Source organism: Pavona decussata, unplaced genomic scaffold (genome assembly GCF_977016875.1).
Source record: "Pavona decussata unplaced genomic scaffold, jaPavDecu1.1 SCAFFOLD_272, whole genome shotgun sequence".
NCBI classification, from domain to species: domain Eukaryota; kingdom Metazoa; phylum Cnidaria; class Anthozoa; order Scleractinia; family Agariciidae; genus Pavona; species Pavona decussata.
In genome coordinates this window covers 1,769,313-1,794,248 of record NW_028145674.1, presented here as the reverse complement: position 1 = coordinate 1,794,248, position 24,936 = coordinate 1,769,313, and the positions used below count along the sequence as shown (strand labels likewise).

General features: G+C 38.3%; 2 protein-coding genes and 1 non-coding gene across 11 annotated transcripts in view; all 3 read right to left on the bottom strand.

The window, feature by feature from the left end:
* The window catches only part of LOC146455677 (adenosine receptor A3-like), a 255,846-nt gene extending 234,058 nt beyond the window's left edge, over nucleotides 1-21,788 (bottom strand). The window contains exon 1 of one of the 2 annotated variants that reach the window (XM_085094026.1): nucleotides 21,739-21,788. The gene's annotated coding sequence lies outside the window, so the exon portion shown is untranslated. The remainder of the gene's footprint in view (nucleotides 1-21,738) is intronic. The other variant, XM_085094022.1, reaches the window with a different exon arrangement.
* Nucleotides 2,254-24,936, bottom strand: part of LOC146455675 (adenosine receptor A3-like) — a 39,873-nt gene continuing 17,190 nt past the window's right edge. For 4 of the 8 annotated variants that reach the window (XM_085094038.1, XM_085094035.1, XM_085094041.1 and 1 more), the window contains one exon: nucleotides 2,254-5,658. In XM_085094038.1, coding sequence (XP_084950164.1) covers nucleotides 4,423-5,658 — 1,236 coding nt within the window. In that variant the 3' untranslated portion in view covers nucleotides 2,254-4,422. Of the gene's footprint in view, nucleotides 5,659-7,039; nucleotides 7,690-13,170; nucleotides 13,920-21,738; nucleotides 21,872-24,936 lie in introns of those variants that run through there. The other 4 variants (XR_014858989.1, XM_085094034.1, XM_085094039.1 and 1 more) reach the window with 4 other exon arrangements.
* Nucleotides 23,273-23,350, bottom strand: Trnac-gca (transfer RNA cysteine (anticodon GCA)). The gene is given in 2 exon segments: nucleotides 23,273-23,308; nucleotides 23,314-23,350. It is a non-coding gene; the product is annotated as a tRNA-Cys (tRNA).

Here is a 24,936-nt window from a genome sequence, read left to right as displayed (position 1 = left end):
AAGGAGTGGTAGGCCATCATGAACTGACTGGAGAAAAGTCAGAGAATGAGGAGCGCTTTGTCGAGTTATGTGCCAACAACAACATGGTCATCCACAAGTACACATGGGTATCACAAGACACCCGAACCAGAAACCAGATCGATCATGTTGCTGTCTGTGGAAAGTTTGCACTCGCGCATTCCGGAAGGTTGATGTCAAAAGCGACCACCAGCTAGTCATTGCAAAGGTTAATTTGCGGCTGTGTAGAACAGGGAAGAAAGTGAGCATAACAAAGAAGTACAACACCAACACGACTAAGTTCAAAGTGCCTAGAGTGGCACAGAAATTTTTAAAAGAGCGAGTTTCGAAACAGATTGAGCTGCTTAGCAGATGGCCAATTGAGCAACAGTGCTGATGACACCCACGATGTGGAAAAAGATGTGGAGAAGATCAAGAAGACATACCAAGACACAGCTGAAGAGGTGCTTGGGTTCCAATATAGATCAAGCAAACCATGGATCAGTTCTGAAAGCTGGAGTAAAATCGATGAGAGAAGAGAATTAAAAAGGAAAATGGATTCCACCTGGTCCAAAAGGATTAAAGAACGGCACAGATATGCTTACTCAGTTAAAGACAAGGACGTGAAGGAAAAACTCAAAAAAAGACAAGAATGATTGGACAGAGAAGATTGCCGAGGGAGCACAGAAAGTCGCAGAACAGGGTAATCTTAAAACAGTCTACAATGCCACCAAAAAACTGTCAAACAAGAAGGGAAGGACGATGGATATGGTAAAGAACAAAGATGGAGTGCTGATGACTAACCAAGATGAAATTCAGAAACGCTGGAAGGAGCATTTCCCTGAAGTTTTGAATCACCCAGCACCTGAAGACGCGTGAGATTTGCATGGGGATTATGGGATCCCTGACCCTGAAATCGCTGTTGACGCACCAACAAAGGCAGAAATCTATGCAGGACTCAAAGAGATGAACAATGGAACAGCTGGGGGAGTTGATAGCCTGACCATCGAGATTCTAAAAGCAGACTTGGAAACTTCTTTGGATGTCTTGCATTACTTCTTGCATAAGTTATGAAAGCAGGAGCCACTTCCCGAGTATTGAAGACGTGGGTTGATAGTGAAACGGAATACGGCAATTGGAGGGGCATAACGCTAATGGCAGTAGCAGCAAAAGTATAGGGGACGGAGTCAACATAAAGCTGCGTCAAGAACAGGCAGGCTTTAGGAAGGGTCGTGATACAGTAGAGCAAATATTTATACTGCGCAATATCATCGAGCAGTGTATTGAATTGAACTCCAACCTTTATGTATGCTTTGTCAACGAGAAAGCGTTTGACAGAGTAGATCGTGCCACATTCTGGAGGATCATGAGGAGCTACGGCATTCCTGAGAAGATTGTTAGGATGGTAAAGGCTATGAACAATGGAAGTGAGTACGCTTTACCTCTGAGAAACTAAAAACAATGAGCGGCAAATGAAGTGTAAACATAGTCACGTGGTCATCTCTACCACCAAAACAAAGGCAGTAAATTATTCCCCTTACGATTTCAAGTCGTAAATCATCGCTTGCTAATGTTTTATCGCCACATTTATCATGTCGCCCAGCTAGACAGAACTGTAGATTTTTAACTTCGTCCACTAATACTAGTAACTTGGTTGAATCATACAACACCCTGAAGCTCTGACGCACCACATTTCGCAACGGCTGAAATCATCCCTTCCTTCCCAGTCACCGCCACTCGGGAACACCAATTTCTTACATATCAAAAAATATTACCCGCGAAGTTTATGAATATTACTAAGTGCCCATACCATTTAACAGAAGGACAACTTAAAATTTGTCACGTTCGCGATCCCTCGACAGATACAGGGAAGAAACAGGCGCAGAAGACGCGACTCGCCCAATACGTAGCGCACGCGCAGTAGACCCCTTTTTGTCATTTGAGACTTAAGAAGAAATCCTATATTATACCTTGGGCTCCACCCAAGTAATAAAATTTCATTCATCAGTCCCGGGAGGCAGCGCAAAAACTCTAAATGACAGCGGTTAACGGCTGAAGCGTTAAACACTCCTGATGAGGGACATGGGGATGTATGCAGAAGAAGAAGTGGAAACTTTAAGAAAAGACACTGGATAACAGAACTGACAACAAGTGTCGATAGGATTCAGCTTTTTGCTTGAGACAACTCTGCTCGAGTAGTCGACTCCCATGTTTCCCACTGTTAGTAATCCGGAATTAGGAATTTTCTTACACATTTCATTACTAATTGATTTCACTAAGTTTATTACAAGTTGATCTGTACAATGTGTATATTGATAATAGTGAGTGCCTTACGACATTAACAGAAAGTCATTCCCTTTATAGACTCTTTGTACACCATTGACGCTCTGCGGTCGTGCACTTTCGGTTAGTGATATATTATAATTTTCAAGGGGAAAAAAATGTTTAATAGAAACGACTCTTGTCTAAGATCCATTGATCTCTTTGCTTACATAATGTCGCTTTGATATCAGGTAAGTGAATGTTGTTTCGTTGACATCTACTCGTTCGTGGTGCATCGAATTGCTTGCTTATATTTATCATTTTGTCTTATACGAATACCACTAAGGGTGCACGCGGGTATGGCAGATATCTTTGATGAAGGTAATACCTGCGTCTAGAAAGCTAACTATAGTAAATATTCTTTCGGCCAGTCTAAAATATATTGGGATTACAGTTTGAATATCGCACTAAAATTACGAATTAATGTGTCACTCATATTCTTGTAACCTGGCCCTGGCCCGGACACTGACGGCCAGCGTGGCAGCGAAAACGAAATTATCATGAACCTTCAATCTACTTCGAATGCAAAAAGGTAGGGGAGGATTTAACTTTACAAATTTAAAAGAGAGAGAGAGAAAATAAAGCAATAACTTGTTTCCCTTTGCAGATTAAAGCGATATTGCATTACAGCTTTTCACGCAACAAGATTACGCTTAAATTTAAAGGGGAAGTATCACGAAAATTCGATGTCATTTCAAAACCCAAAAACGTTTGTCTGACAACAGAAGCAAAAAAAAATTGTCTAGTTTTGTTATAAATTATCACTCCAGCACAATAAAACTGTCGATTAGTGCCTCTGACCAGAGACAGAGTAGGCCGGTATGGATTGAAACTTGAAAAATGTTAGCCTAATGTTTTTCAAGTTGTCGCACTTTTGTTTCCAAAATGCGCCAGAACAGAGTACGAGTTGTTCCTGTCAAGAATTGAGTTGATTTCTCTCCTCTCGTTGTTCTAGAATTATTTTGTAGCAAAGCGAAGGTCTTATTTCACCATTTTTAACAAAAAAGGTCAAAAACCCCATGATACTGATTCTTTAACTGGCGTCACGTAAAGTAAGTTTGGCTGGCAGCGCTGCCATCCGCAAATAAATTGTTTTGAGCAACAAAATGACTGAAAAACCTAAAGAAGAAACAAATGCTCAGTCGTCTCAGCTCGATGAGGAGGACTTACAGAAACTCGTGGGCGATGGTGGAAATAATGCCTGTAGCAGCTCTATGGCCGGCGGCCAGGTGAATGTAAATTTGTCTTCGTCGAACACTGATTAATTTAAAACTTGCAAGTGATTAGTTCTTGACGGTTTAATAATTTTGTTATTTTTCTTTTGAAAACTTTAATAGAAGCAAAGATTCTATTGACAAATTTTGCAGTGTTCTGCTAAAGTTTTAAGCTTATGCAACAATGGAAGCCTTTGCATTTTGTACAATAAAATAAAATTAACGTGGACCTGACGCCGGTAGCGTTCAAGATATAACTATAGATTTCGCTTACTGCACTGTCTTTGGTTCCTGTTTTGAATGTCCTTTCAAATTATTATAATAGTAATATAGTTGATTTTCTTTGGCGTAAATATGTTTTTGACCTTTCTCAGAACTCATTTTACGGCGAGGGCCAAAAGAGGGCTATATAAAGTTGTGGCAATTATTCCGGCGCCAGACTAAATATTTTCAGAAAAAAAAAAAAAACAAAAAAAACAGTTCATTTTGCTGAAGGACTGTTCTGATGGCCTAAATCGACTCAGAAATTCGGATTTAATTGTGAAGAACAACTAGCGTTTTCTTTAGTGTTTAGTCCCATAAAACTGTTTTCAAGGGGTGAAAATGACGTTAAGAGAGCGAAATAAAGCCAGCCACAATTTTCGGAAAGCCATCAGCATCTCGTAATATCGGGGATTAGTCATGAGAGTTATATGTTCCCTAAAAGTTTCCGCGATTGAAAAATTCAGCTGATATATCTGAACTGATCAAACTGTATCAGCGTACGCAAATATCCCTTTTAAAGACTTGGAAATCAGAACATGTCCCTTGAAGCATTTTCTTAAATATTTTTGTTTGGCGTCCCCAACCGTTATTGGTTACAAATTGTTCATGAGTCAAATCAAACACATCACAAGGCACTTTCAAACTGGGCAGCGGCAGTTGTTAGGCCAATCTGGCTGATTCTGTTGTTGTTGCCCGTGTTAACGTTGGCTGGTTTCTCTCCGTTTTCATCCGTACCTGTGAACCTCGAGGAACGCCATGACCATGCTCTTAGACTACTGTGTCCGAACTCCTTGAAAATGTTCTTCCTTTCTCTCAGTCTAATAAGGATTGCCTTAAATGCCTCTTTGAACTCTTTACTGGTGATATAATACACAAGTGGATTGGCAGAGGAGTTAATGATCACGAAAAGCCCAATCTGGCCAACCACCAAGTGGAAGTATTGGCTGCCGGCAAAGCTTGGATCAATGAGCAGCCACAAGCGGAGAGTGTTCAAGGGAAACATTGTCACAGCGAAAAGAATAACCAGAGGTGTGAGGATGCGTTTTGTTTTGTTACTTTTTTTCCAGATTCTCTTGGCTCGTGGACGATTTGTTGGTGGTGGCTTTTTTGTGTGGTCGTAATTATCGTCAAGTGCCATTGAGTCACGAAATTGAGCACTGGTACACACTCGCTCCTTGATCCTCAAATACGTGAATGCGATGACAGCCAGAGGAAGGACATACCAGACAACGATGAGAGCTACATAATATGTGTAAAGCATCACTGACCTTCCAGACAATGTAGGCCAATTTACAAAACAGATACGTGAAGTCGAATCGTAAACCATGAAAGGGTACAAAGGAACAGAGGAAACCAGGAAGGATGCTGTCCACACAGCCATGATCGCCAACGTAGTCCTTAACCGAGATCTCTTCCAGAACTGGTAGCGGTTAGCGCCAACAATATTTCTGTATCTCGCGATGGCAATGGCTGTTATCGACCAAATGGAGGATCCAAAGAATGTTTCCTCGGTGGGTATCATGTACAAACAAGCTGCTTTCCCCAGCAACCAGCGAGTTGGGCTGACGTATTTGGCCACCGATACCGGGTAGATAATCGCCAGCACCCCTATATCTGCGATGGCCAAACTCAACAAGTAATAATTCATTGAGGTCTTCCTAAGACGCCTAAGGACCACAAGACAGACTAATAGGTTTCCAATGGCGCCCAAGAATGCGATCGTCGACCACAATGTGATTTGGAAAACTTTTACTGCAAAAGGTTCTTGAAAGTACGTTGGAGCCGGCGTCCCATTCTCAATCCAGGCGGTCACTGAAGACGTGTTTAGGGTTTCGTTCATAGCTCTTGTTCTCTGAGTCATCTGAAAAGGAAACTATGCTTTAGGTCTCACCGATCCAGCAATATCTTATATAAAAATATATACAGTCCCTTAACAACAGTAAATGAGATACTGGTCAGCAATAGTTCAGCTGAAATTACCCACGGAGAAACTGATAGAACGCAGAATCAAACTTCAACGAATCGATTGTTGCACCCCAACGAATTGAATACAATAGCGTTACTAAGTTCGACTAGAGTCGGCAACAGTTTCAAACGTTTGACATCAAACTACAATGCAATAGGAAGTTATCCTAGAAAGGACACCGCAATGAGAAAGATCAGATTAATTTTACCTCAGTTGCGGCAGTGGAACTAGCCGGCCTTATCCTCAAAATTCGAGGGAAAAATGGATCCACTCACCCATTGCTGCTTTTCTGGTTAGAATTTCAACTTCTTATGACGTTCAGGCGTAACCTTCTTTAGCGGAAATAGTCTCGACATGAAGCTCTTTAGAGCGACTAAAAAAAGTAATGAACATTAACGGCAAACATAACCTTGAGGGGCATAGAAACGATAAAAAAAGTAGATTGGTTTCTCTGCGCGTGTCCCAAATAATAACCTGCGATTGTTTGCCCTTAAGCGTTAAACAAAATTTAGTATTCCTCTAGCAAACCACATTTTCGTGAGATAAGCTGAACAACTCCGAAATTAGGGTGAACAAATGGCTCTTTGTGGCTTTACTAAGAATAGCGTCTCTGGCTGAAAACATAATTCATGGATGCTTTATGGATACTTTGTAGTTTCAGTGATCGGGACTTTCCAGCTGTGCGATGCAACAACAGATTTGGTGAATGAAACATTTTCCAGAGTTTAAAAAAGCTATTTCCTCTTACGAAATCGTCCAGGTATATTAAAAAATCCTTTGTTTCTAAGCCATAAACCGTGAACAAAGTTCAAACGTATATTTTGTTTCACTTTGCGCCTAACAAAGAGGAAATTAAAACTACTGTCATAATGATTCTCTTTGCCGTTTAAACGTATAGAGAGACGTTTAAAAATTTATGCTTAGACACTGAAAGTTGTTTGGGGTCACTATAAAATAGGCCAGTGAATCTGCAAACAATTTTCTAGGTAAAAACGGTCACAGAACACGGATTTCGTATGAAATTCACTACAAAATCGCAGGTTTTCAAATTGGTGGGCTAGAATTTCGACACTGGCCCTCAAGAAAGCGTCTTATGGTTATAAATTAAGTTCTTTTTCAAAGATTCATCCTCCCTACTTATGATATTTCGTAATATATACTTTTTAAATGAATGACTCGCCGTATCGACAACAAAACAGCGCTACAGTAGATTTACAGACCTTGGGCAAAATCAAGGCAATCCAAGCGATCTTATCAATCCTCAATAGTATCTTACCTCCCAAATTTCCTTTGAAACAAGCTGCTGTCCGCACTTTTGGGCAATGGCAATCCAAACATTTTATGGGGACAGCCCTACACCTCGGTCTTGCATATGACAATAATTCTCGTAACCAAAAACTTCATTAAAAAAATTCAAACATAAATTTTAAACATTAAGGTGTGGCAAATTAAAAATCGGTGACAACCTGTACCATTCTGCTATTCACATGATGAACGTCAAATGATGATCAGAAAATCAACAATGGCTTTAATTGCGCTGAAGGAAAATTAATAATAAAAGTAATGAAATATAACCACACAGGTGTCTTTTAATTTGCTCAGCTCGTTCAGATCAATAACTTTAGTTATTGAACTTTAGGATTTCATACACAGAAAATAAAGAAAGTGAAACAATTTTGCAAAGTTTGAAAATCAATAACCTTAGATAAAAATGAAAATGGCTAAAAACAATGAAAACCACCCGGTAGTGTTTTTGCTTTTTCGCCGTTTATTGCCCTAAGAAAGAGAAACTGTCATGTAATGGGTTTTAAAAGCTCTTTCAATTGTATAGGTCATCAATTATGGTTTTCAATCTGCGTTTTTCCTTTCAATTTTATTCGCTCCGCTAGTTATAATCAAATGATATTTATGTTTAGATATTAGAAATTAACCTTACTTAAAGTATGTTGCTTCAAATAAATCAAGTATTCACTTTCAATTTTATTCGCTCCGCTAGTTATAATCAAATGATATTTATGTTTAGATATTAGAAATTAACCTTACTTAAAGTATGTTGCTTCAAATAAATCAAGTATTCACTATCAATAAATTTCAGTTGTAAGTTTGCTCAGACGGAACTAATTTTTTTTGTGCCTTTTGGCTTTGTCAACTTCTAAGGTTTGCGAAATGGAAAATGATTTATAATTGCGAAAGAAGATTTACATTAGGAATTAACAAATGCTTCAGTGTCGTGCAGTTGAAAAAAACAAGCATGCAATCATAATAAATAATCGTGTGAGATTTCTCAGAATGTAAAACGTTTTTCACGCTTTTTTTTTTCAGTCCAGTTTACTCGGTCTGCGAAATGAAAAATGAAGATTTATAATTAACGTGGAAAGTTTATATTCAATCTTAATAGATTCTTCAGTCTCGTGTAATTAAGACTGATTGAAAAAGCGGTCATTAAATGAATGAAATCGAAAACCACTTAAAATGGAAGAATGCGTGTGTAATCAGATTGTGAAATGAAAAACCAAAATAGGCCTTATCACGGTTTTCGACGCCATTTTACTCCCGATTTTACGAAAGGAATTAGTTCTCTGGTGTTACGAAATTTTGAGCTGCCTTAGGAAACTATAGATTCTCTTTAAAAGTAAATTCCCAATTTCTGAGGCGATTTATGCCTTCCAAAATGAACCGTTGGTTCCCATGTTAAGATTTCTTTCACGTGCGGATGCTTTGGTTTTTCGGCAGTATGATCACAAAACAGCTCTCCCCTGATCCATTTGCTCCGCATGGAGCTCAGAAGCGTCGGTTGCCACAAACAATCGGAAAACTTTTGAAGATAACATCGTCGGTTTCATATGATATGGATTTTATTATTTGCAGTTCTCAAACTCATTGATAATTAAAAAGCCAAAGACAAAGGAAATCATGCACCGTTATCTGATGGAAAACTCCTCGTTTTTGCATCCTAAATTTCCCCTTGAAAATTGGTTGTTTGAGATGCTATATCAAACACGAGACACAGTGTTTGATCACAATATCAAAAACCTCGAAGTTCGTCAAAAATACTCCGCTACGCGTCGTATTTTCAACCTCCTCTTCTCGGTGTTTGATATGTGATGAAACACTGTGTCTCGTGTTTGATACATTACTTAAATCATAGGCCTTTAATGTCACGGTTTTCGACGCCATTTTGACGAGTAGGCAAACAGGTTTGAAATAACATCAACAGTGTTTGTATGTCAAATAATTTTCATAAAACATCGCTTCTATAAAATTCATGAATTGGAAACTTTTGGCACTAGAAAAAGGATTTTAAACTTTCCATAAACCAGCCGTGAACTGCTACTAAAAAACGTTCGCGGGAAAAAAATACAATGAAATGTATGGAAAGTTCAAAACGCGACTGGCGTATTCTGGCACAGCTATATATCCACAATTTTTTTTTCCTTAAAATCCTTTTCCTAGTGCCAAAAGTTTCCAATTCATGAATTTTTCAGAAGCGATGTTTTATGACAATTATTTGACATCAGATTCTCATACAAACACTGTTATTTCAAGCCTGTTTGCTTACTTGTCAAAATGGCGTCGAAAACCGAGATAAGGCCTATTCTAATAACCAGAGTAAAGAAAAGCAACAACTTTAATATGAGGTGTCAGTAGAGTTGAGAATTAATTTTATCTGTAATTTGGATTGCATGTGGTGCGATTAATACAGTTTGTTGATCTGTTTGGATTCTTTGGCTGAAACTTCAAGTCGCATAAAAGTTTAGCAAACGGAATCTTATTTGCCGAATTTGCGAGCTGTTATTGTGTGTACGAAAATGCTTGTCGACCTTATTTCATATTATCTATATTTTGAAAGAAAATCAACAACTTTAATTTGAGGAGTTAATGGAGTTGGGAATTGACTTTGTTTGTGTATTGCAATGATGCGATTCAAGGATACGTTTGGACTCAGAATCAGTGTAGATTCATCGATTTTTGTTCCAGAAATATAAAGAGATCACCATTGGTCCATAGAAAGAAAGACCCCAGAAAATATCGAAACAGAAAATAAAAGAAAACTATGAAATTTCGAAGTGGCTGGTCAACTTTGCACGACGTTGGCATCAGCGTTGCGACCGACTTATTTAGACCCTGTCACGGCCGATAATGGGAACTTGTTGCTTTTGAAAAATTCATGTGATGAATACACAGCTGACATAAAAATTTCTGTTAGTGATGCGTGGAATCAAGAAAACAAACAGTGCTGTGGAATCAGAAATTTAGATCTACCTAATACATGTAATACATGCAATACATAAAATAATACATCTTCAGTTCTGGAACAATCAATAGTAAGCCAGTGCAAGTACCCACAAGCTTGCTTAAGACTCAAGCTGTGAATCAGATAACATAATGCCAACGCAAATTACCTTTAGACAAACATTCCTCGTTACCTTTTCAAATTCTTTTTTCAGTTTTTTTTTAAACAATTCACCTCACGAAATCCTTTATGAGACCTATTAGGGCAGTCTCACTATGGCTAATACGTTTACCTTCATTCCTATAATATAAGGTATTTTGATGCAATTCATGACCAAATGTAAGTTGTTGTTAACTAAAGACCCTGTATTGTTACATCCCAGAACCCTACTGTTTTCTTTATTAGAGTAGCATACATTTGTTAGAATAATTGATGAGGTGTTTTCAAATAGGTCACGTATGTTTTCCTTGTGAGTTGAGGTATACAATATTTCCGCTGACGAGGAAGATTCGTGTGGAAATTTCTTTGTTAACACTGAACTTTTCTGCATTTAACATTTAGCGAACGTTTTTCAAATGCTTTTTCTTGTTAGGGAAAGGAAACTAAGGCGTTATTTTGACAGGTTGTTTGACAATTTTGACATGTTCGTGTATGAAAGGTGAACAAAGTGCCGTCAGCGAACTTCTCAAGCAGTTTAAGGCCTGGGTTTGAAGGGTGTTCAGAAATTATGAATGATCCCCTATATCTTCGGTTTGTCTGCCTAGAACAGGATGAAATTTTCCCTTAATATTGAACTTGATGTTTTCTTTTGCCTTAACGTATAATTTTGATCACGTGACACATCACGTGACCAAAAAATGAGAATTTCGTAAATCGGCGATATGGCGGCGAATTTTCCTTATAAAGATAACTGAATTAATGGCGGTTTCCGAAGCAGATTTTAAATATTTAACTTTCTACGTTTGGAATGACTGTCCGTAAGTTTTTAAATTGGAGAAATGAACGATCAAAGGTTGAATTGTGGACTTAAAAATGACCTTTGTCCTGATAATTTTTTTTTGGAAAACAATGGACGATCATTCCAAACGTGATGCGAAGGAGATATTTAATCTTTATTAGAAACGCGTTTTTGTTTAATGTTATCTCTTAAAACCGTCGCCTACCTGTCAAATCTTTGCTTTTTTCACAAAAATGATCACGTGACATGTCACGTGATCTATAGAACTATTTATTATGCTTAGAAATTTTCAGAATGAGATCTTTTTATCTTCCAAATTTCAGTTCAGTGCCATTGAATTTGTTAAAGTTATCTAGAATAAACCGTTTTTTCTCTTAAAAGCCCTTGACCCAGGCCTTAAACTGCTTGAGTTGTTCGAAAACTGGAAGTACAGTTTTTAAACAAAAAGGTTTACGTATACGAGAATATAAAACTTGTCAAACGCTGACTTATCAAGGAATGACTTACACGCGTGTGCAACTAACCTCTTAAGTTGGCTGCACCTAAGCTGATTTGATCTTGCAATCCAAACTTCCGATCGAATCTTCTCTCTGTTCTGTTTTTATACCATTCACCTTACAGAGTAGCAAAGAAAAGTGCTTCTCCTTAATTTGTCACAGTGGTTTCAAATCAAGCACGGTATCGTAGAACTGTTGATACTGCACAAAAGAACTCTATAAAACGAGCAAATTTGCCAAGTTTGACAGTCTCTCTGGCAAAGAAAGCGAAGGCATAGCTCCGTCAAGTCTTAGAGTTTGATAGACGTCTGTATGCATCGATATGATGGAGAAGGGCAGTTCTTGTTCGTCTTTATGTAAACATCTGCAAAGTGTCCTGAATTTACGGAACCGCCTCTTCCTTTATACTTTAAAAAACTAAACGCTTAAACTAACTATTTTCAATGGTGTCACTAAATTTAAGTTGCCTTACCTACAAAAACATTTAAAATTACCGTGAAAACGTCCTTGTCTTTTTCTGATTTCGGTATACTTTGCCGGTTTTTCTGGCGCATGAATTAAATTTGACGCGTCAAAAATTCAGTTGGTTAAATGGGCGAGAAACCCTTAGCTCGAACCCTTTCATTTGGATGTAGGGCTTCCAGGTCCTTACTTTTTTAAAGTGTTGTGTTATACTTTTTCATATTGAAGACGGGACGAAATAATCTGTCTACCTTTTCATTGTCAACTTATCGTCAAAATAGACAGGTGTTGCACAGTATGTCAGGTCAATATTTCTTTATTTTAATTACGGTGCTAGCGAAAAAAAAAATAAAGCTATTTCAAGAACTGAAATCATTAGTACCAACACAAGTTAAAATATAATTACCCATAGAGCACTTTTGCAGCTGTACTTCTACGCTGCAAGAAAATATGAAATTGTTTGGGTTTTAATTTATTTGGTTTCGCTCATTTTCTCACCAGGGGATAATAATTTCGTGTGTTTTTCATCTTGCGGGTTGAGTTTATAAATATTTGAATAAGCCTCGTTGTTTCAATACACCGGAAAAACAAGGTGCCAAATCTGTCAAAGTCCGTGAAGTCTAAACATTGACCCTTAATTTCAATGAAGGATAAGTGTCTTGCGTGTGATATGCCTTGTTGTCAAGAAACGAATTACTCAGAGATCGAACAAGGCACTCTAGCAATACTGGAATACACCTGCTGACAGACCAAAATTACAGCTCGAATAAAGTTCTTTGACCTACACTGCTAAGAGCGTGCAAGGCCAAAACTGAAAACAATCCTGACATGAAAATGATGTATTGTTCAGTGAGTGACAGAGGCATACTCGGAGAAAGAAAATCCGAGTGCTCCCGATCAGGAGTCGAACAAGACTTTTCGATTACTAGTTCGGATGCTCTGCTCAGACTAAGCTACAGAAGACTCGTTGGAGTTAAGAACATTAAACATAATTTTAAAGCGAAACGCTCCGCATTCACGTTTCAGATAAAAACATTTATTTTTTAAGTAACACAAACCGGGAAAAAAAACACATTCATATAAAGAGTTGTGTTCAATAAAAATAATAACAGTGATTAACCTCTGAATATTACCTTATTGGGCTAAAATTTAAGAATTCTCGCATTGCCACAAGGAATTTTGCATATAAAATACATACTGAAGGACTGGTCACTATCTTCCCCTAACGCCTCGAAGTCGTGTAAAGTGGAACTTACCGAAAATCTGCAAGTTGGAGTTAACAATCGAACAAGGCCTTTATACTTCCAAGGCGACCCGCTTAAATTGTCTCCATTAAATTCAAAATCATTTCGTTAATGGTGGCAGTCCCCACGGTCAACTGCTGTGCCAAGTTGATTAAAACTGGGAGCGAAGCTGGTTTCTGCTATTTTCAGGTGGGAAATCCGGAAATCTCATTAGAAAGTGCTCTACAATGTAATTTGCAGTAGATATATTTGTACGCTATGGCCTTGGGTATGGAGTAAACAACTTTGCAAACAACTTCTAATTGGTTGTATCTTTTAACCAATAGGGAAACATATTGAGGAAAAAACATGTCAGTTGCAAACCGCTTTATTAAATTTTGTACTCTGTACATAGCCGATGTCACAAATGCAACATGCTGATCAGTGATCAGGTCTCCGTTGACAGTAACCATCCACAAGTCACAAAGAGGCCTAAGCCGATGACGCCAGATAATTTCACTGATGTTTTGTTCGCCCCCTTAAGACTCAAAGTGGATGCCACAGAGACTGGAGCTGGCGTAAAAAAAGCTATAGAATACGCTCTGGAAAGAAAGGGCTGTTTCACCACTTATAAGACATTTTCCTTTTTAGCAAAAACTACATTTTCTAAAGGAAGGGGGAGCAAAACCTGTCGCAGAATCTTGTTGATCTTAAAAAAAAATACCCTCCATTAACCCTTTGAATCCTAGGTGTGTGCTGTTGGCACGTGACGCAAGTGACCGTTGTTGTTTGTTCGAGCGAGGCACGGGCACGAATCTGGTAAAATCACAACCAAGGACATCAGCTCTTATTTTCTTTTCAATAAATCGATATAAATTAAAACTTTCTTAGTCCTCTTACTATCCACAGTCCCACATTTTCTTTTTCCTTGCTGATGTCTTTCAGCAAAACAATCTGGGAAGAGTCCGGCGTATATTTGTAATAACGGCATTTACAATATTAATTCCGTATTAAAATTAATTCCGTATGTTGGTTTTGCCACCGAAGCAAGGTATAAGATCGTCTTGTTCAATCAAGATAATAGCCCAACGAGTCGAGCTTCTCGGAAGGATTAAAAATATTATGTTTCCCGCAAATTATGTTCGTCGTTCTCGAGGTTTTGTAATCTCGTGACATCAGCCTGCTCATCGTTCAAGTCAACAAGGTACAGAGATAACTGTGAACGTTGTAGTACTGAGTCTATACATTTAATTACTGGTTCAGTGGGAAGACTCTTGGTGATTCCGAAGTCATGACATGAGTCAAAAATAAAACTAACTGTTTCTTAAGGGGCCAGTTTATTTATTTATCCAGGAATGTTTCTGTTTCGTAAGATAATCCATCCTTCAAGATAGGATCTTACAGTGTAAATGCAAAATCGGCCGCCTTCTGTTCGTGTTCCACACAAATGGGGTAGCAAAATGTTGAACGATTTGCTTTTACATTTTATTTTGTTTTATGGTTGGTTTTTTAATCCCTTTTTGTGAACGCTCTGAGGCTTAATTTCTCAGCTAAGGTAGCCCGAACCTACAGTTTATTGAGGCGTTGGTAACATTTTTGAGTCGCGGTTCTTTTGTAACAAAGATTTCACCGATTTCTTTGATTTTAAACGTCCTAAATGGAAACTGTCTTAATTTTACGACAAAGGCATTTGGTTTGAAATATCAGGTTATTTTAAAAAACCTCATTTTTACAACTGAACAAATGCCCACAATTTTGAAACCAGACGGCAGATCCGTGTTTTCCTTTCTTCATCAAATGAGCTTAGAATACTGAGGTTTCAAAGCTGCAAGTTTCAGGATAATCGTTACCACACAACTCGGTACAGAAAATTCTGGTTACAGTTACTACGCTATGCTAATTTTGTGTTAGCTGACGTACAACTTTCGGAAGACTACCCTGCGAGCAGGGCCCTTCTATCTTCCTAGATCTTCTGCTCGCACGGTATCGGAAGACTGAAGGTAGACTATCATCCATTTCAAAGCCTTTTAAAATGCCACCCAAGCTTTGTTCGGGAACCTGCTGCAAACACTCTCAGCATTACAATAAGGACACGCTTATGCTGCATACGACGTAAAATTGAATTTTTTACTAGTATTCATATGACTTGTAACCAGCATATTTGTGCCTTTCTTTTGATTCCAAAACAACATTACTACTGACAAAATACAACATCCATGGAAATGCCTTACCCGTTTTCAGCACTGTGTGTGTCTTCTCTGAAGAGAAATAAAGCAGCTAAGTCAACTGAGTAACTGTAGGCATCCGCTTTCCTTGCACCGCAATGAAAACCCTAGTGCTTGATAACATATTCAAGATCTCTGTTTTTGTTGTGACTGCATTCCTACGGGTAGCTTGTCACTTGGAGATGGCGAGTCTTGATATATGATTTCATATTAAAATGACGTTTTGTTAAATTCCCTTTGAGAAGCAATAAATTTTGCTGCAGGGAACGGTACTAGTTCAAAAATCGTAACTCACAACTTGACAAGTAAATCCGCGACTCAAAAATGTCACTAACTCGCCAATAAATAGGTTCGGGCCCCCTATAAGGCATGATAAGAGTTTGGAAAAACGCTTTGTCATTGACGGTTACATTTTAAAGAAAACTAGTCTACGCAAACTTTCAAACGCACGTTATATTCAAAGGAACTTCAACAGTAACAATAAGCATTATATCATACAAGTCCTGTACCTTTTGCCTTGAACAGAAGGTTTCCAACTCGATGAGCCAACCTGTATCGGCTTTTTATCGTAGTAAGATCATATCTACAGGCCTGATTCAAACATGGGTGCAGTGTTATTTGAAGGTTATCCGAGCCAGCAACATACACCGTACATTGCGGGGTTGATAACAAAAGTAGATTTGACTGACTGACTGAATGCTTGATAAGAGCTATTAGTGTTTAATCGACCTGTACATATGAAGGGGCCGAATAAATGGATCTCTTCTTGGTAAACCCTTGTTATATTCCAAAAATACTTAGTCTTTAAGTAACGTTCAAATCTCAATTTTGGGGTGATTGATGAAAGTGACCCAGTCTCGGTTCTGTCGATGCAGTACGGCTTTCTAACCAGCCTTGATTTACGCAAAACCATTACACATTGCATTTCGATATAGTGTTTAGTCACTCGAGAATTCTCTTATATTTTCTAAATGACCAAAATCAAGAGGGAAACTCGATATAGTCGGCCATCAGGGGAGACTCCGCATGAAATAAGTGCCGTTTCCTCGTGACCCTCGCAGTGTGCGAAAGGGAAGCCGCGGAATTTTCTGGTCGTTCCTCACTTTTTTTTTTTGTCCTCTGTAAGTATGTATAGCCCCATGCACTAGTGCCACATATTTAAGAAGTTGTTTTCTTGTCTTCTTTTGGGGAAAATTTAACTTAACCAGGTTTCATTGTTATGAATTCGTTCCTGTACCACTTGATTTCATTGTTTGCAGGTCTCGAAATAACTACTTCAAATTCAGAACTGACTTTTATGAATCCCCGACATATACATTAGTCGGTCTTTTTCCCATGCTTTGTTTTTGTTTTCATGACTGTTTCGTCAGCTTGGAAGGCGTGAAGCAAATGAAAAATTAAGCACCCAATATAGACGATAAATATCAAATTCACTTTACGTTCCCTTTTAACTGAAAATAAAGAGCGAAAGCTATTCGTTACTTCCTTAAAGTAACAACTTGTTAAATCCACCTTGGAAAATATTTACCAAATGAGATTCAACGCTATAATGAAACAAGTCTTTCTTTTTTTAGCATATGTTTTTACCCTCCTTATTATACGGCCGAAACTGTAATGAGTTTAGAGTTTCCAGAAAAAAATAATAATCAAAAATACCGGTTTATTTCCATCGCCAAGTTCTAGTCATAATAGGCGGTGATGTTATGGGCTAAACTTACAACGCAATGTATTTGTTAATACCTTATTTTTATTTTAGTATCCGAATTCCCTATTGCCATTGGAAGTTAAAATAGAATCACTTTTAAAGAGCCTTTTCACTGAGTTCGTGCTTTGCAAATTATTTTCTCACGATGGGGCATTTAATGAATACTACTGACAAAACTATTCGTTAGTTTCTAAAAGAAACAGGTTGACAGTCAATCCACCAAGAAAGATAATCTTCCATTTCAGACACAACATAATAACGTTTTCACCCATTTCTGTTTATAACGACCCAATCGGTAACGAGCGCCATATCCATCGGAGTATAGATTCCTCGATCAGAGAACATTCTTACGTAAAGAGCTAGTTTGAGGACGGAAACCCGAGGTCGCCATGCGGGGCTTGCTCCTAATTCAAACTTTAACTTTAAAATGTGCGATAACTCGCTGATATTTCCCTCGCGGAAAATCATTGAATACGAACCGAAGAATTAAACGGCATTAAAATTATTAAGTGAAACAAAAACAACATTCTTCCCACCTGCAAATTTACGTGGTCCAATAGCTCACACCAGGGCATACAGATTTCCCGCTTATTTTCTAGCAATGACATAGATGATTGAGTGTACAAAGATTGAAAACTGCTGCTTTACCAGTTTTGAAAACACAACGATGTTTGGTGAGTTAATTAAACCTATAGCTAAGGCTTAAAAGTTCTTCATTTTAAAAATCTTATCTTATTTTTCAACATTTTTAATTCATGGGAAAAAAATCAACAAAATTACCTGTTCGTTTTTATTGCCAACTTATAGTCAAAACAGGCAGGTGATCAGTGTTGTGCACTAAATTACAGTACAACGTCTTTGTAATTTTGTTATTATTATTTCAGTTATTACCGATTGCCATCGAAAGTTAAAATAAAGTCATTTTGATTTTCACTGGATTCGTGTCCTCAAATTATTTTCTCAAGATATTACATGACTGCAGGAAAATTTGCTTCTTCGGGATTTCATTAAACAAGTGAATCATACCAAACGTTCTTTATTTCTGTGTCAAAGAGAAACAACTAGGCCCCCATCAAAGAAATGAAAATGATCTTGCAAGGCGAAAATCATTTAAACTCGAGATCGAACTCTGCCATCGAACAAAATTGGTACATACTGACACTGATGCTGGTAACCTCCAGTTGTTCAACGCTAATTCTAAGCTTTGCCATGTTCCAGTTGAAAACAATCCAATCATAACTACGCAGAAGTATTGAACAGATCGACGCACTCCATACCCAAGAAATAAAGGATAACTTCCTTTCAATTGGCCGCACTTAAGAAACGAAGAAAAGCAAGCGGCATTTATTCTGTGAAAATAATACTGACACTTGAAACACCAGCATCAATCGAGGAATTCGTATAGTCACGACGTTTGCGTGCAAAATGAATACATTTGAATTGATGTTATCGTCCCGTTGTCTTAACGCCATGGAAATTATCAAACGGAGTCCTGTTAAATCCAACTTACCAAGAATCCTCAATCTGAGGCTAAGCACCTGCCTCACCCACTGTAAGCATATTTTGTTATGTACAAAAAATGTTTTGTCTCTATTGAACCAAAAAACATTGTTCTTTCTTAAGCTACAGCGCAAAGTCGTTCCATTTAAGGAAAACCTTCGATCACAACCAAGACCTCAACAGATTGCGCCTGCAGTGATCTTAATGTCTTGCAGTCTTTCCCATGGAAATTCCGAAACTGGAAGGCTGTCGGTCCCGATCGCCCTTTGAGTTTGTTTACCTTTTTTAGTTTCTTTCGGATTCTGCAATTTTTAGGCGCTAGAAGACTCAAAACTGTAAGTCTAAACAATGAGGTAACGGGAGTAACAATCTCTTTTTGCCTTTTCCTTGGTATAAAGTCAATTTCAACGGAGTGGACCAGGTTACATTCATCAGGGAATGTTATCTGATTCACGTAATTCCGTTGTTTTCGTCAGATATTAACAATGACCTGGGCCAGGTGTGTCGGTTGTGATAACGACTTTTTTTTTTTTTTTATTTCAGGCGTGATACATACTAATAAGCTCCCAAAATTTCAAACTTACTCATTCCACAATTTCAACACGAGCTACAGCACGTCGGAAAACGAAAACTAGAAAAACTAAAACAAAAAACAAACAAAAAGAATAACACTATGTATATTTTACAGAAATGTCTCGTGATCATTACAAATTGAACTCACTCAAGCTTGACTTAGTGCGAAAGAAAACTTCTTTAGTAAGTCGTCTAAGGGTAGTGCGAATTTCTGCTTATTCAGCAGATGTACTTACTTAAGGAGGAGGAGGATGATGATAATGATGATGAACTTTATTTCTTAAGTCTCTTAAGTTAAATCCTTCTACGAATTGGAGACACCCACTTTTCCAATCGCGTGGGTAGAGGCGATGAATTTCCATTTAAGGGCCATTTAATGCAGAGCTGCAGCACAACCAGTTCGTAGCTGCTAAAAAAGATAGTTTTCACGGCTTGACCGCAGAGAGGTACTGAAAAACAAGAGTGAGTGCTCATCTCTCTTGGAAAAAAAGTATTCCATGCTCTTTGTAAAGGTTGTTGCCATGCCCTTGCTTACCGAAGACATAGTATGTAACTATATTAGCTATTGACTGTATCTTACACATCAAGGCTTTCAAGAGATTTGTTTGGTGCAACATCCTTATCCGTACTTACGTATGTTAACGTTTCTAAGAAGACGTTTGAGAAAAATAAAATAGCTTCATGTACCTGTTTACATTAAAGAAAGCAGTTTATAAAAGTGATCGAAGGATTGGACCTTTGGACCGCCATAATGTATCTTGTCTTGAGGCATTAGCATTGCAAAGGCGGGACAATAGGATTAGCGCAGATCTTATCTGGTCCAGCTTTCCACGGCTGATTCTATTTATGGATGTTTGGGTATTTTTCAATAGTCAAAACTCCTTAAAAACGAAATCTTGGGATCTTTTATCTTTAAACCTTTATACTTGGGATAAAGCTGTCGTCAGTGATATTTCAAGTCAAGGCTGGGTCAATTAGGTTATTAATTGGGTCAGAATATATGGGCGCCGCGCCAACGTCCGAAACGTACCCTAACGGAACCGTTTGGAAGGTAAAGCGCTCAAAACTGAATTAAACATTATCATCAGCTTAAAACTTCCGCAGACGTGATCTCCATCCAGTAACGGTGACCTTCGGGTCGAAACGGTCCGATGAGTTTTCAACATTTGCGTCGGGCTGAAAGCTAAGCTTATATACTCGGCACCTACCGCATTACTGAGTATTGTAAACTGTTCACAGTGTCCTTCTGTTTTTTTCTGGTGATATCAGTGTTCAATGACTGATCTTTGATCTGATTTCATTTTATCATCCAACAATTTTTTGTAAAATTATTTAACTGCGTTAAAAAATTCTTATTTCAATCATTTCCAAGTGCTCAATCCATTGACTGCGAATGCAGACGTATTTCTGGCTGTGACGCCTCTCTCCACCTAAAAATAACGTCTGCTTGTTTGCAATCCGCAAAATCGCCATATTTCTGCCAAATACATTGCCTGTCTCAAGCTGAAGGGAGAACTAATTAAAGATAAATAATAGATTGATAGTCTTTCTGGTTTTCATCGCTGAATGGTTGAATCATCCAAAGACACAAAACACAGGAAACAAATTGAATTTGCTGACCCCTGAAAACTTGTCAGTTGGAAAACCACAATATACCACATGTGTTTTTAAATTGTCTGAGTCCATAACTCAAATATCTTACTCCAAATGATGGAGTGATCTTGACGCCCACTCAGCTCAGGGCATAAAACGATAATTTTTCTACAATCTATATGCGTCTTTTCTCACCACCGTGGCTATGTGATGCTCATCAGAGGCCTATGTGTCATGTTCATCAAACAAAACGCCCATCTATTTATGGACGAGGTTTAATGTCCGTCATGTCACACTGTGACCCCTAACTATGCGCTAAGATACAGGAAATTCGACCACAAACAGGATGAACCCGCAAAGCGAATGTAATAAGATGTGCGATCGAACAGGGGGACACAGATAAGTTCAATGCCAATCTATATGACTTCAATTTCTTTTAACTGGAGCTGAACTGTTAAAACTAGTTTGTTAGCATATTTTCTGTAACCCAAAATGTGTGCGTGACAATAGGGAAGACCAAATGCTAATTTTCATCTCCACAACTAGAATAACAATGGCAGGATAGCGCACGCCAGACCGTATTTAAAGTAATATACAATATTTTGGTAAGTTGTCGCCATGCTGAGATACAGGAAGCTCGACCACAAACAAACTCTACATGATTCGGAAAACTCTGATGCACGAAAGCGCGAATATAATCAGAGGCCGGTATCATCATATGGTGATCGAACAGCAACACGATTTTAACTCAATGCTTTTGTTCATTCCCATGGAAGTCAAAACGAGTTGAACTTAACACCAAGAGTGATAATTCAAAGCCCTGTTTACTAACATCGACTTATCTTAATACCAATCCTCGTTTTTCGACAGGTTCTTGATATTGTTTTTTTTTTTTTTTTTTTGCAAAAAACTGACTGGCTCTATTAGTACATATGGTCACATGTGTACTTCGACAAAACTCCCTCATCAGTTCCATTTCATATAAAATCAGCAAAAGAATATTACCTTAAGGTGCGTTTGTTAGGTGCTTTTCATCCTCGGTGTTATTCACTGCAAGGCTGTACAAGGAGGCTTTCAATATCAGATGCGGATTGCTTCTGTAAAATAACCTACTCAACTCTTGTCGACGATATCGGATACAGATCAATGCTTCAGTCTTGATACTGTTAATTGAGCTTATTAAATGGTATACCAACCGTGGATGATTTGTCATGGGTCACGAATTTTTCATGCGGGCTATGTGGATCGCGTGCTTACGGCCGGCGTGGACGGAATTGAATGTTTAAGTAGATAAGCGGTGTTTTCAGCCCGAGGGGCACTGAAATAGACACCTTAAAGTATGCTATAATGCGTATCTGCGGCATCAAAAGAGTTTCTAAAAACATTCAATATTGTAACGTTAATTTTGGTTTGTTTTGATAACTTGGGCTCTATTTTGTGATATTTTTTGTAATTAGCCAGCTACTTAAACTGTTTGCCATGGGCGGTTTCAATAGTGCTTTTAAATGTTTTGGATGAAGATTATGGATAGTTTTTCTGAAAGACCCAACGAATCGTTTCGGTGAAGTATCTTTTCGGCAGGCCCTTAATCCCCTACAATTTTCTAAAGGGAATTTTCACCTCGAACTTTCGTGATATGGGAAATTAAAGGCCTTGTGTTTTCGGATTGATAAAAATGTCGTTTCGAGTACCCAAAAAAGGTCAGCTAAGATTTTCCGAAAGGAAATAAGACCTAAGGGTTTCGGGAAATGGACAAAATTGCCCTGGTAATTCCGAAAAGACTCAAGTTCCCTAGAATGACCGAACAGATATAAAAATATTATTAATAGCGCAGCCTAAAATGAACCTACAGAGCTTTAAAGGCACTCCAGATAGCCTGAAATAGCGTTTCAAAGGATCTGAGAGAAAACTGTCATTGGGTGCCCCTGATGATGGGTAATTTGAAAATAGCCCTTATTGACACTTTATAAACCTAATCGCTCTCAGCCTTTAACCTTAATTACCAAATGGCGCTTTTTATTTATTTAAAAGTAATAGAAATATTAATGTTCTTTGAGGGCCATGTGATAATTCCCTGCAGCCTGAATGAGGACAATATTGCTACAACCGGGGTAGACATGCTATTTAGCGTCGCATATTTAGACATGTTTCTTAGTCCGGGCCTTTGCGGTGATTGGGCAAGAGGATATGTAAAAACTAAACACAGAACAACGAAAACGAAAAGGCGTGACTGACATTGTAAGACGTAAATGCTGATTCAGATCGCAACGTTCTACATTTTTTTGTCAGTTTCGTAATGAAATGTTTCGCCAGCAAGTTAACATTGTGCAAAAACGCCTTCACGTCAAGTGTTTTGACATCAAAATGACATTGCAGTTTATCATGTTCACAGGGCCAGTAAGCGGACAATTGTATACGAACACATAAGTGTAAATATATGAAACATATATTTTTGACTGCAGATGAACAAACAGAAGAAAGATCCTCGCAGTTGCTACGCAACTTAAGCAGTTGAGAAAAGAAAGCCTGAAAAAAATTCAGGCTTGAACGGGATTCGAACCCATGACCTCTGCGATGCCGGTGCAGCGCAGTACTCTACCAACTGAGCTATCAAGCCAACTGGCAGCTGGTCATACAGTTGTGAGTTCGTAATATACCCGTGAAGGATGAATAAATAAGTGTAAATATGTCAAACATATATTTTGAAGTACGGATGAAAGATACGGACACGCCGGTTGCAAGAGTAAAAGGGAACATTTGAACGAAACCCTACCTATCGGTTTATCCAGGGACGAGTTTCAAACTTCCTGATTGCAAGCGGTGCAAATCATGGCTTGTGTGACCTGGATAAACTTAGCCGGGAGCGCATTTATTTTATTCTATTCGAGGTTCAACGATTCTATCTTGCGTTCTATGACGCCGGGTGGGGAGTCCATGTTTAGTTTAATGAGCATGTCGAACCTTTTTAATTGATGAATTTACAGCGTTCTTTCGTTTTGCTCTCAGTTTTCCGTCTTGTTAGAATACGGTAATCAGTCTAACTTAAATAGCTGAGTCCACTCACTTTAATCAATCCTACAAATGGCTGCTTTCAACTGTTAGCAACACTGAAGGGGAAAAATCGTTGTTAAATGCATTGAACAAGAATGAACAGTGACATCAGAAATTACTACTCAGTCAGGCGTTCAACTAAATGGCCTCAAGGGATAGCTAAGTACTCCTACCTTTGTCCAAAAGCCACTGACTGCTATAGGGTCACATCAGTAATGGCGGACGAAGTGAGAAAGAGCTCAAAGATATGAAAAGTGTGGAAACGAAATTTCAAGAAATAAGGTCAGACGTCTTTTCAAAACATAATCTGAGTTTAAAACAAGATTTTGAGCAAAACTGTTGCAATTCAACTTTAACAACTCTTGTTTTCTTTTCCTTTTTCTTTTTTTCTTTTTAGTAATAGAAAAAGAATTGGAAGACTTCGAACGCCATCCATTTCTAGGCTTGTGGTCTCAAGGCACAAATAAATTAGCATTTCAAATTTATTATGAAAATGTTCTATTATATCCGTTGATTCCACTTGCAATGCTAGTTCGTGTTTCATGACTTAGCACATACGTAAACTAGACATTTGGAACCACAAGCAACAGAAAAGTAGGGCTCAGTCGGTTTTCCTTTAGACGGCTAGCTGCACCGGACATCAGTTGTAGACTCAGAAAGATTACCCTTTTACAGCACAGCACTAAGTGCCAATGAACTGTAGTAGCTTTCATTATGTGAATGTGTTACACTAGAAATGCATTCAGTTGCCGCCGCATATGAACAAACTGATCGACCTACGTTTGCCTCCAGCAGTCAGGAGCGAGTGGCTCAAGTAGGATGAGCTGGCAACTGTGACATAAACTGTTACAACGGGAACTAGCTTTGTAAAGAAAGCACGACTTCCTTTTATGTACAGTCCATTATGGTTATGGAATGAACTGAGAGTAGCCGTGGGTGTTTAATGCACGACTCTGACGTAAAATGCACTTAATGAGGAGACTGACTTGTGGATCCGCTCTAATTACGCGGGATGACGTAGTCAGCCAGCGTCTTAAATTCGGGACCGCATTCCTTTCGTCGTCTTGGGAGTCAAAAATTGCCTTGTTTTTTTAACTTTCCCGTATCCCGTGCCCGTCCCGAAAGAATTGTGTGGTTTTTATTGGCTGCAAC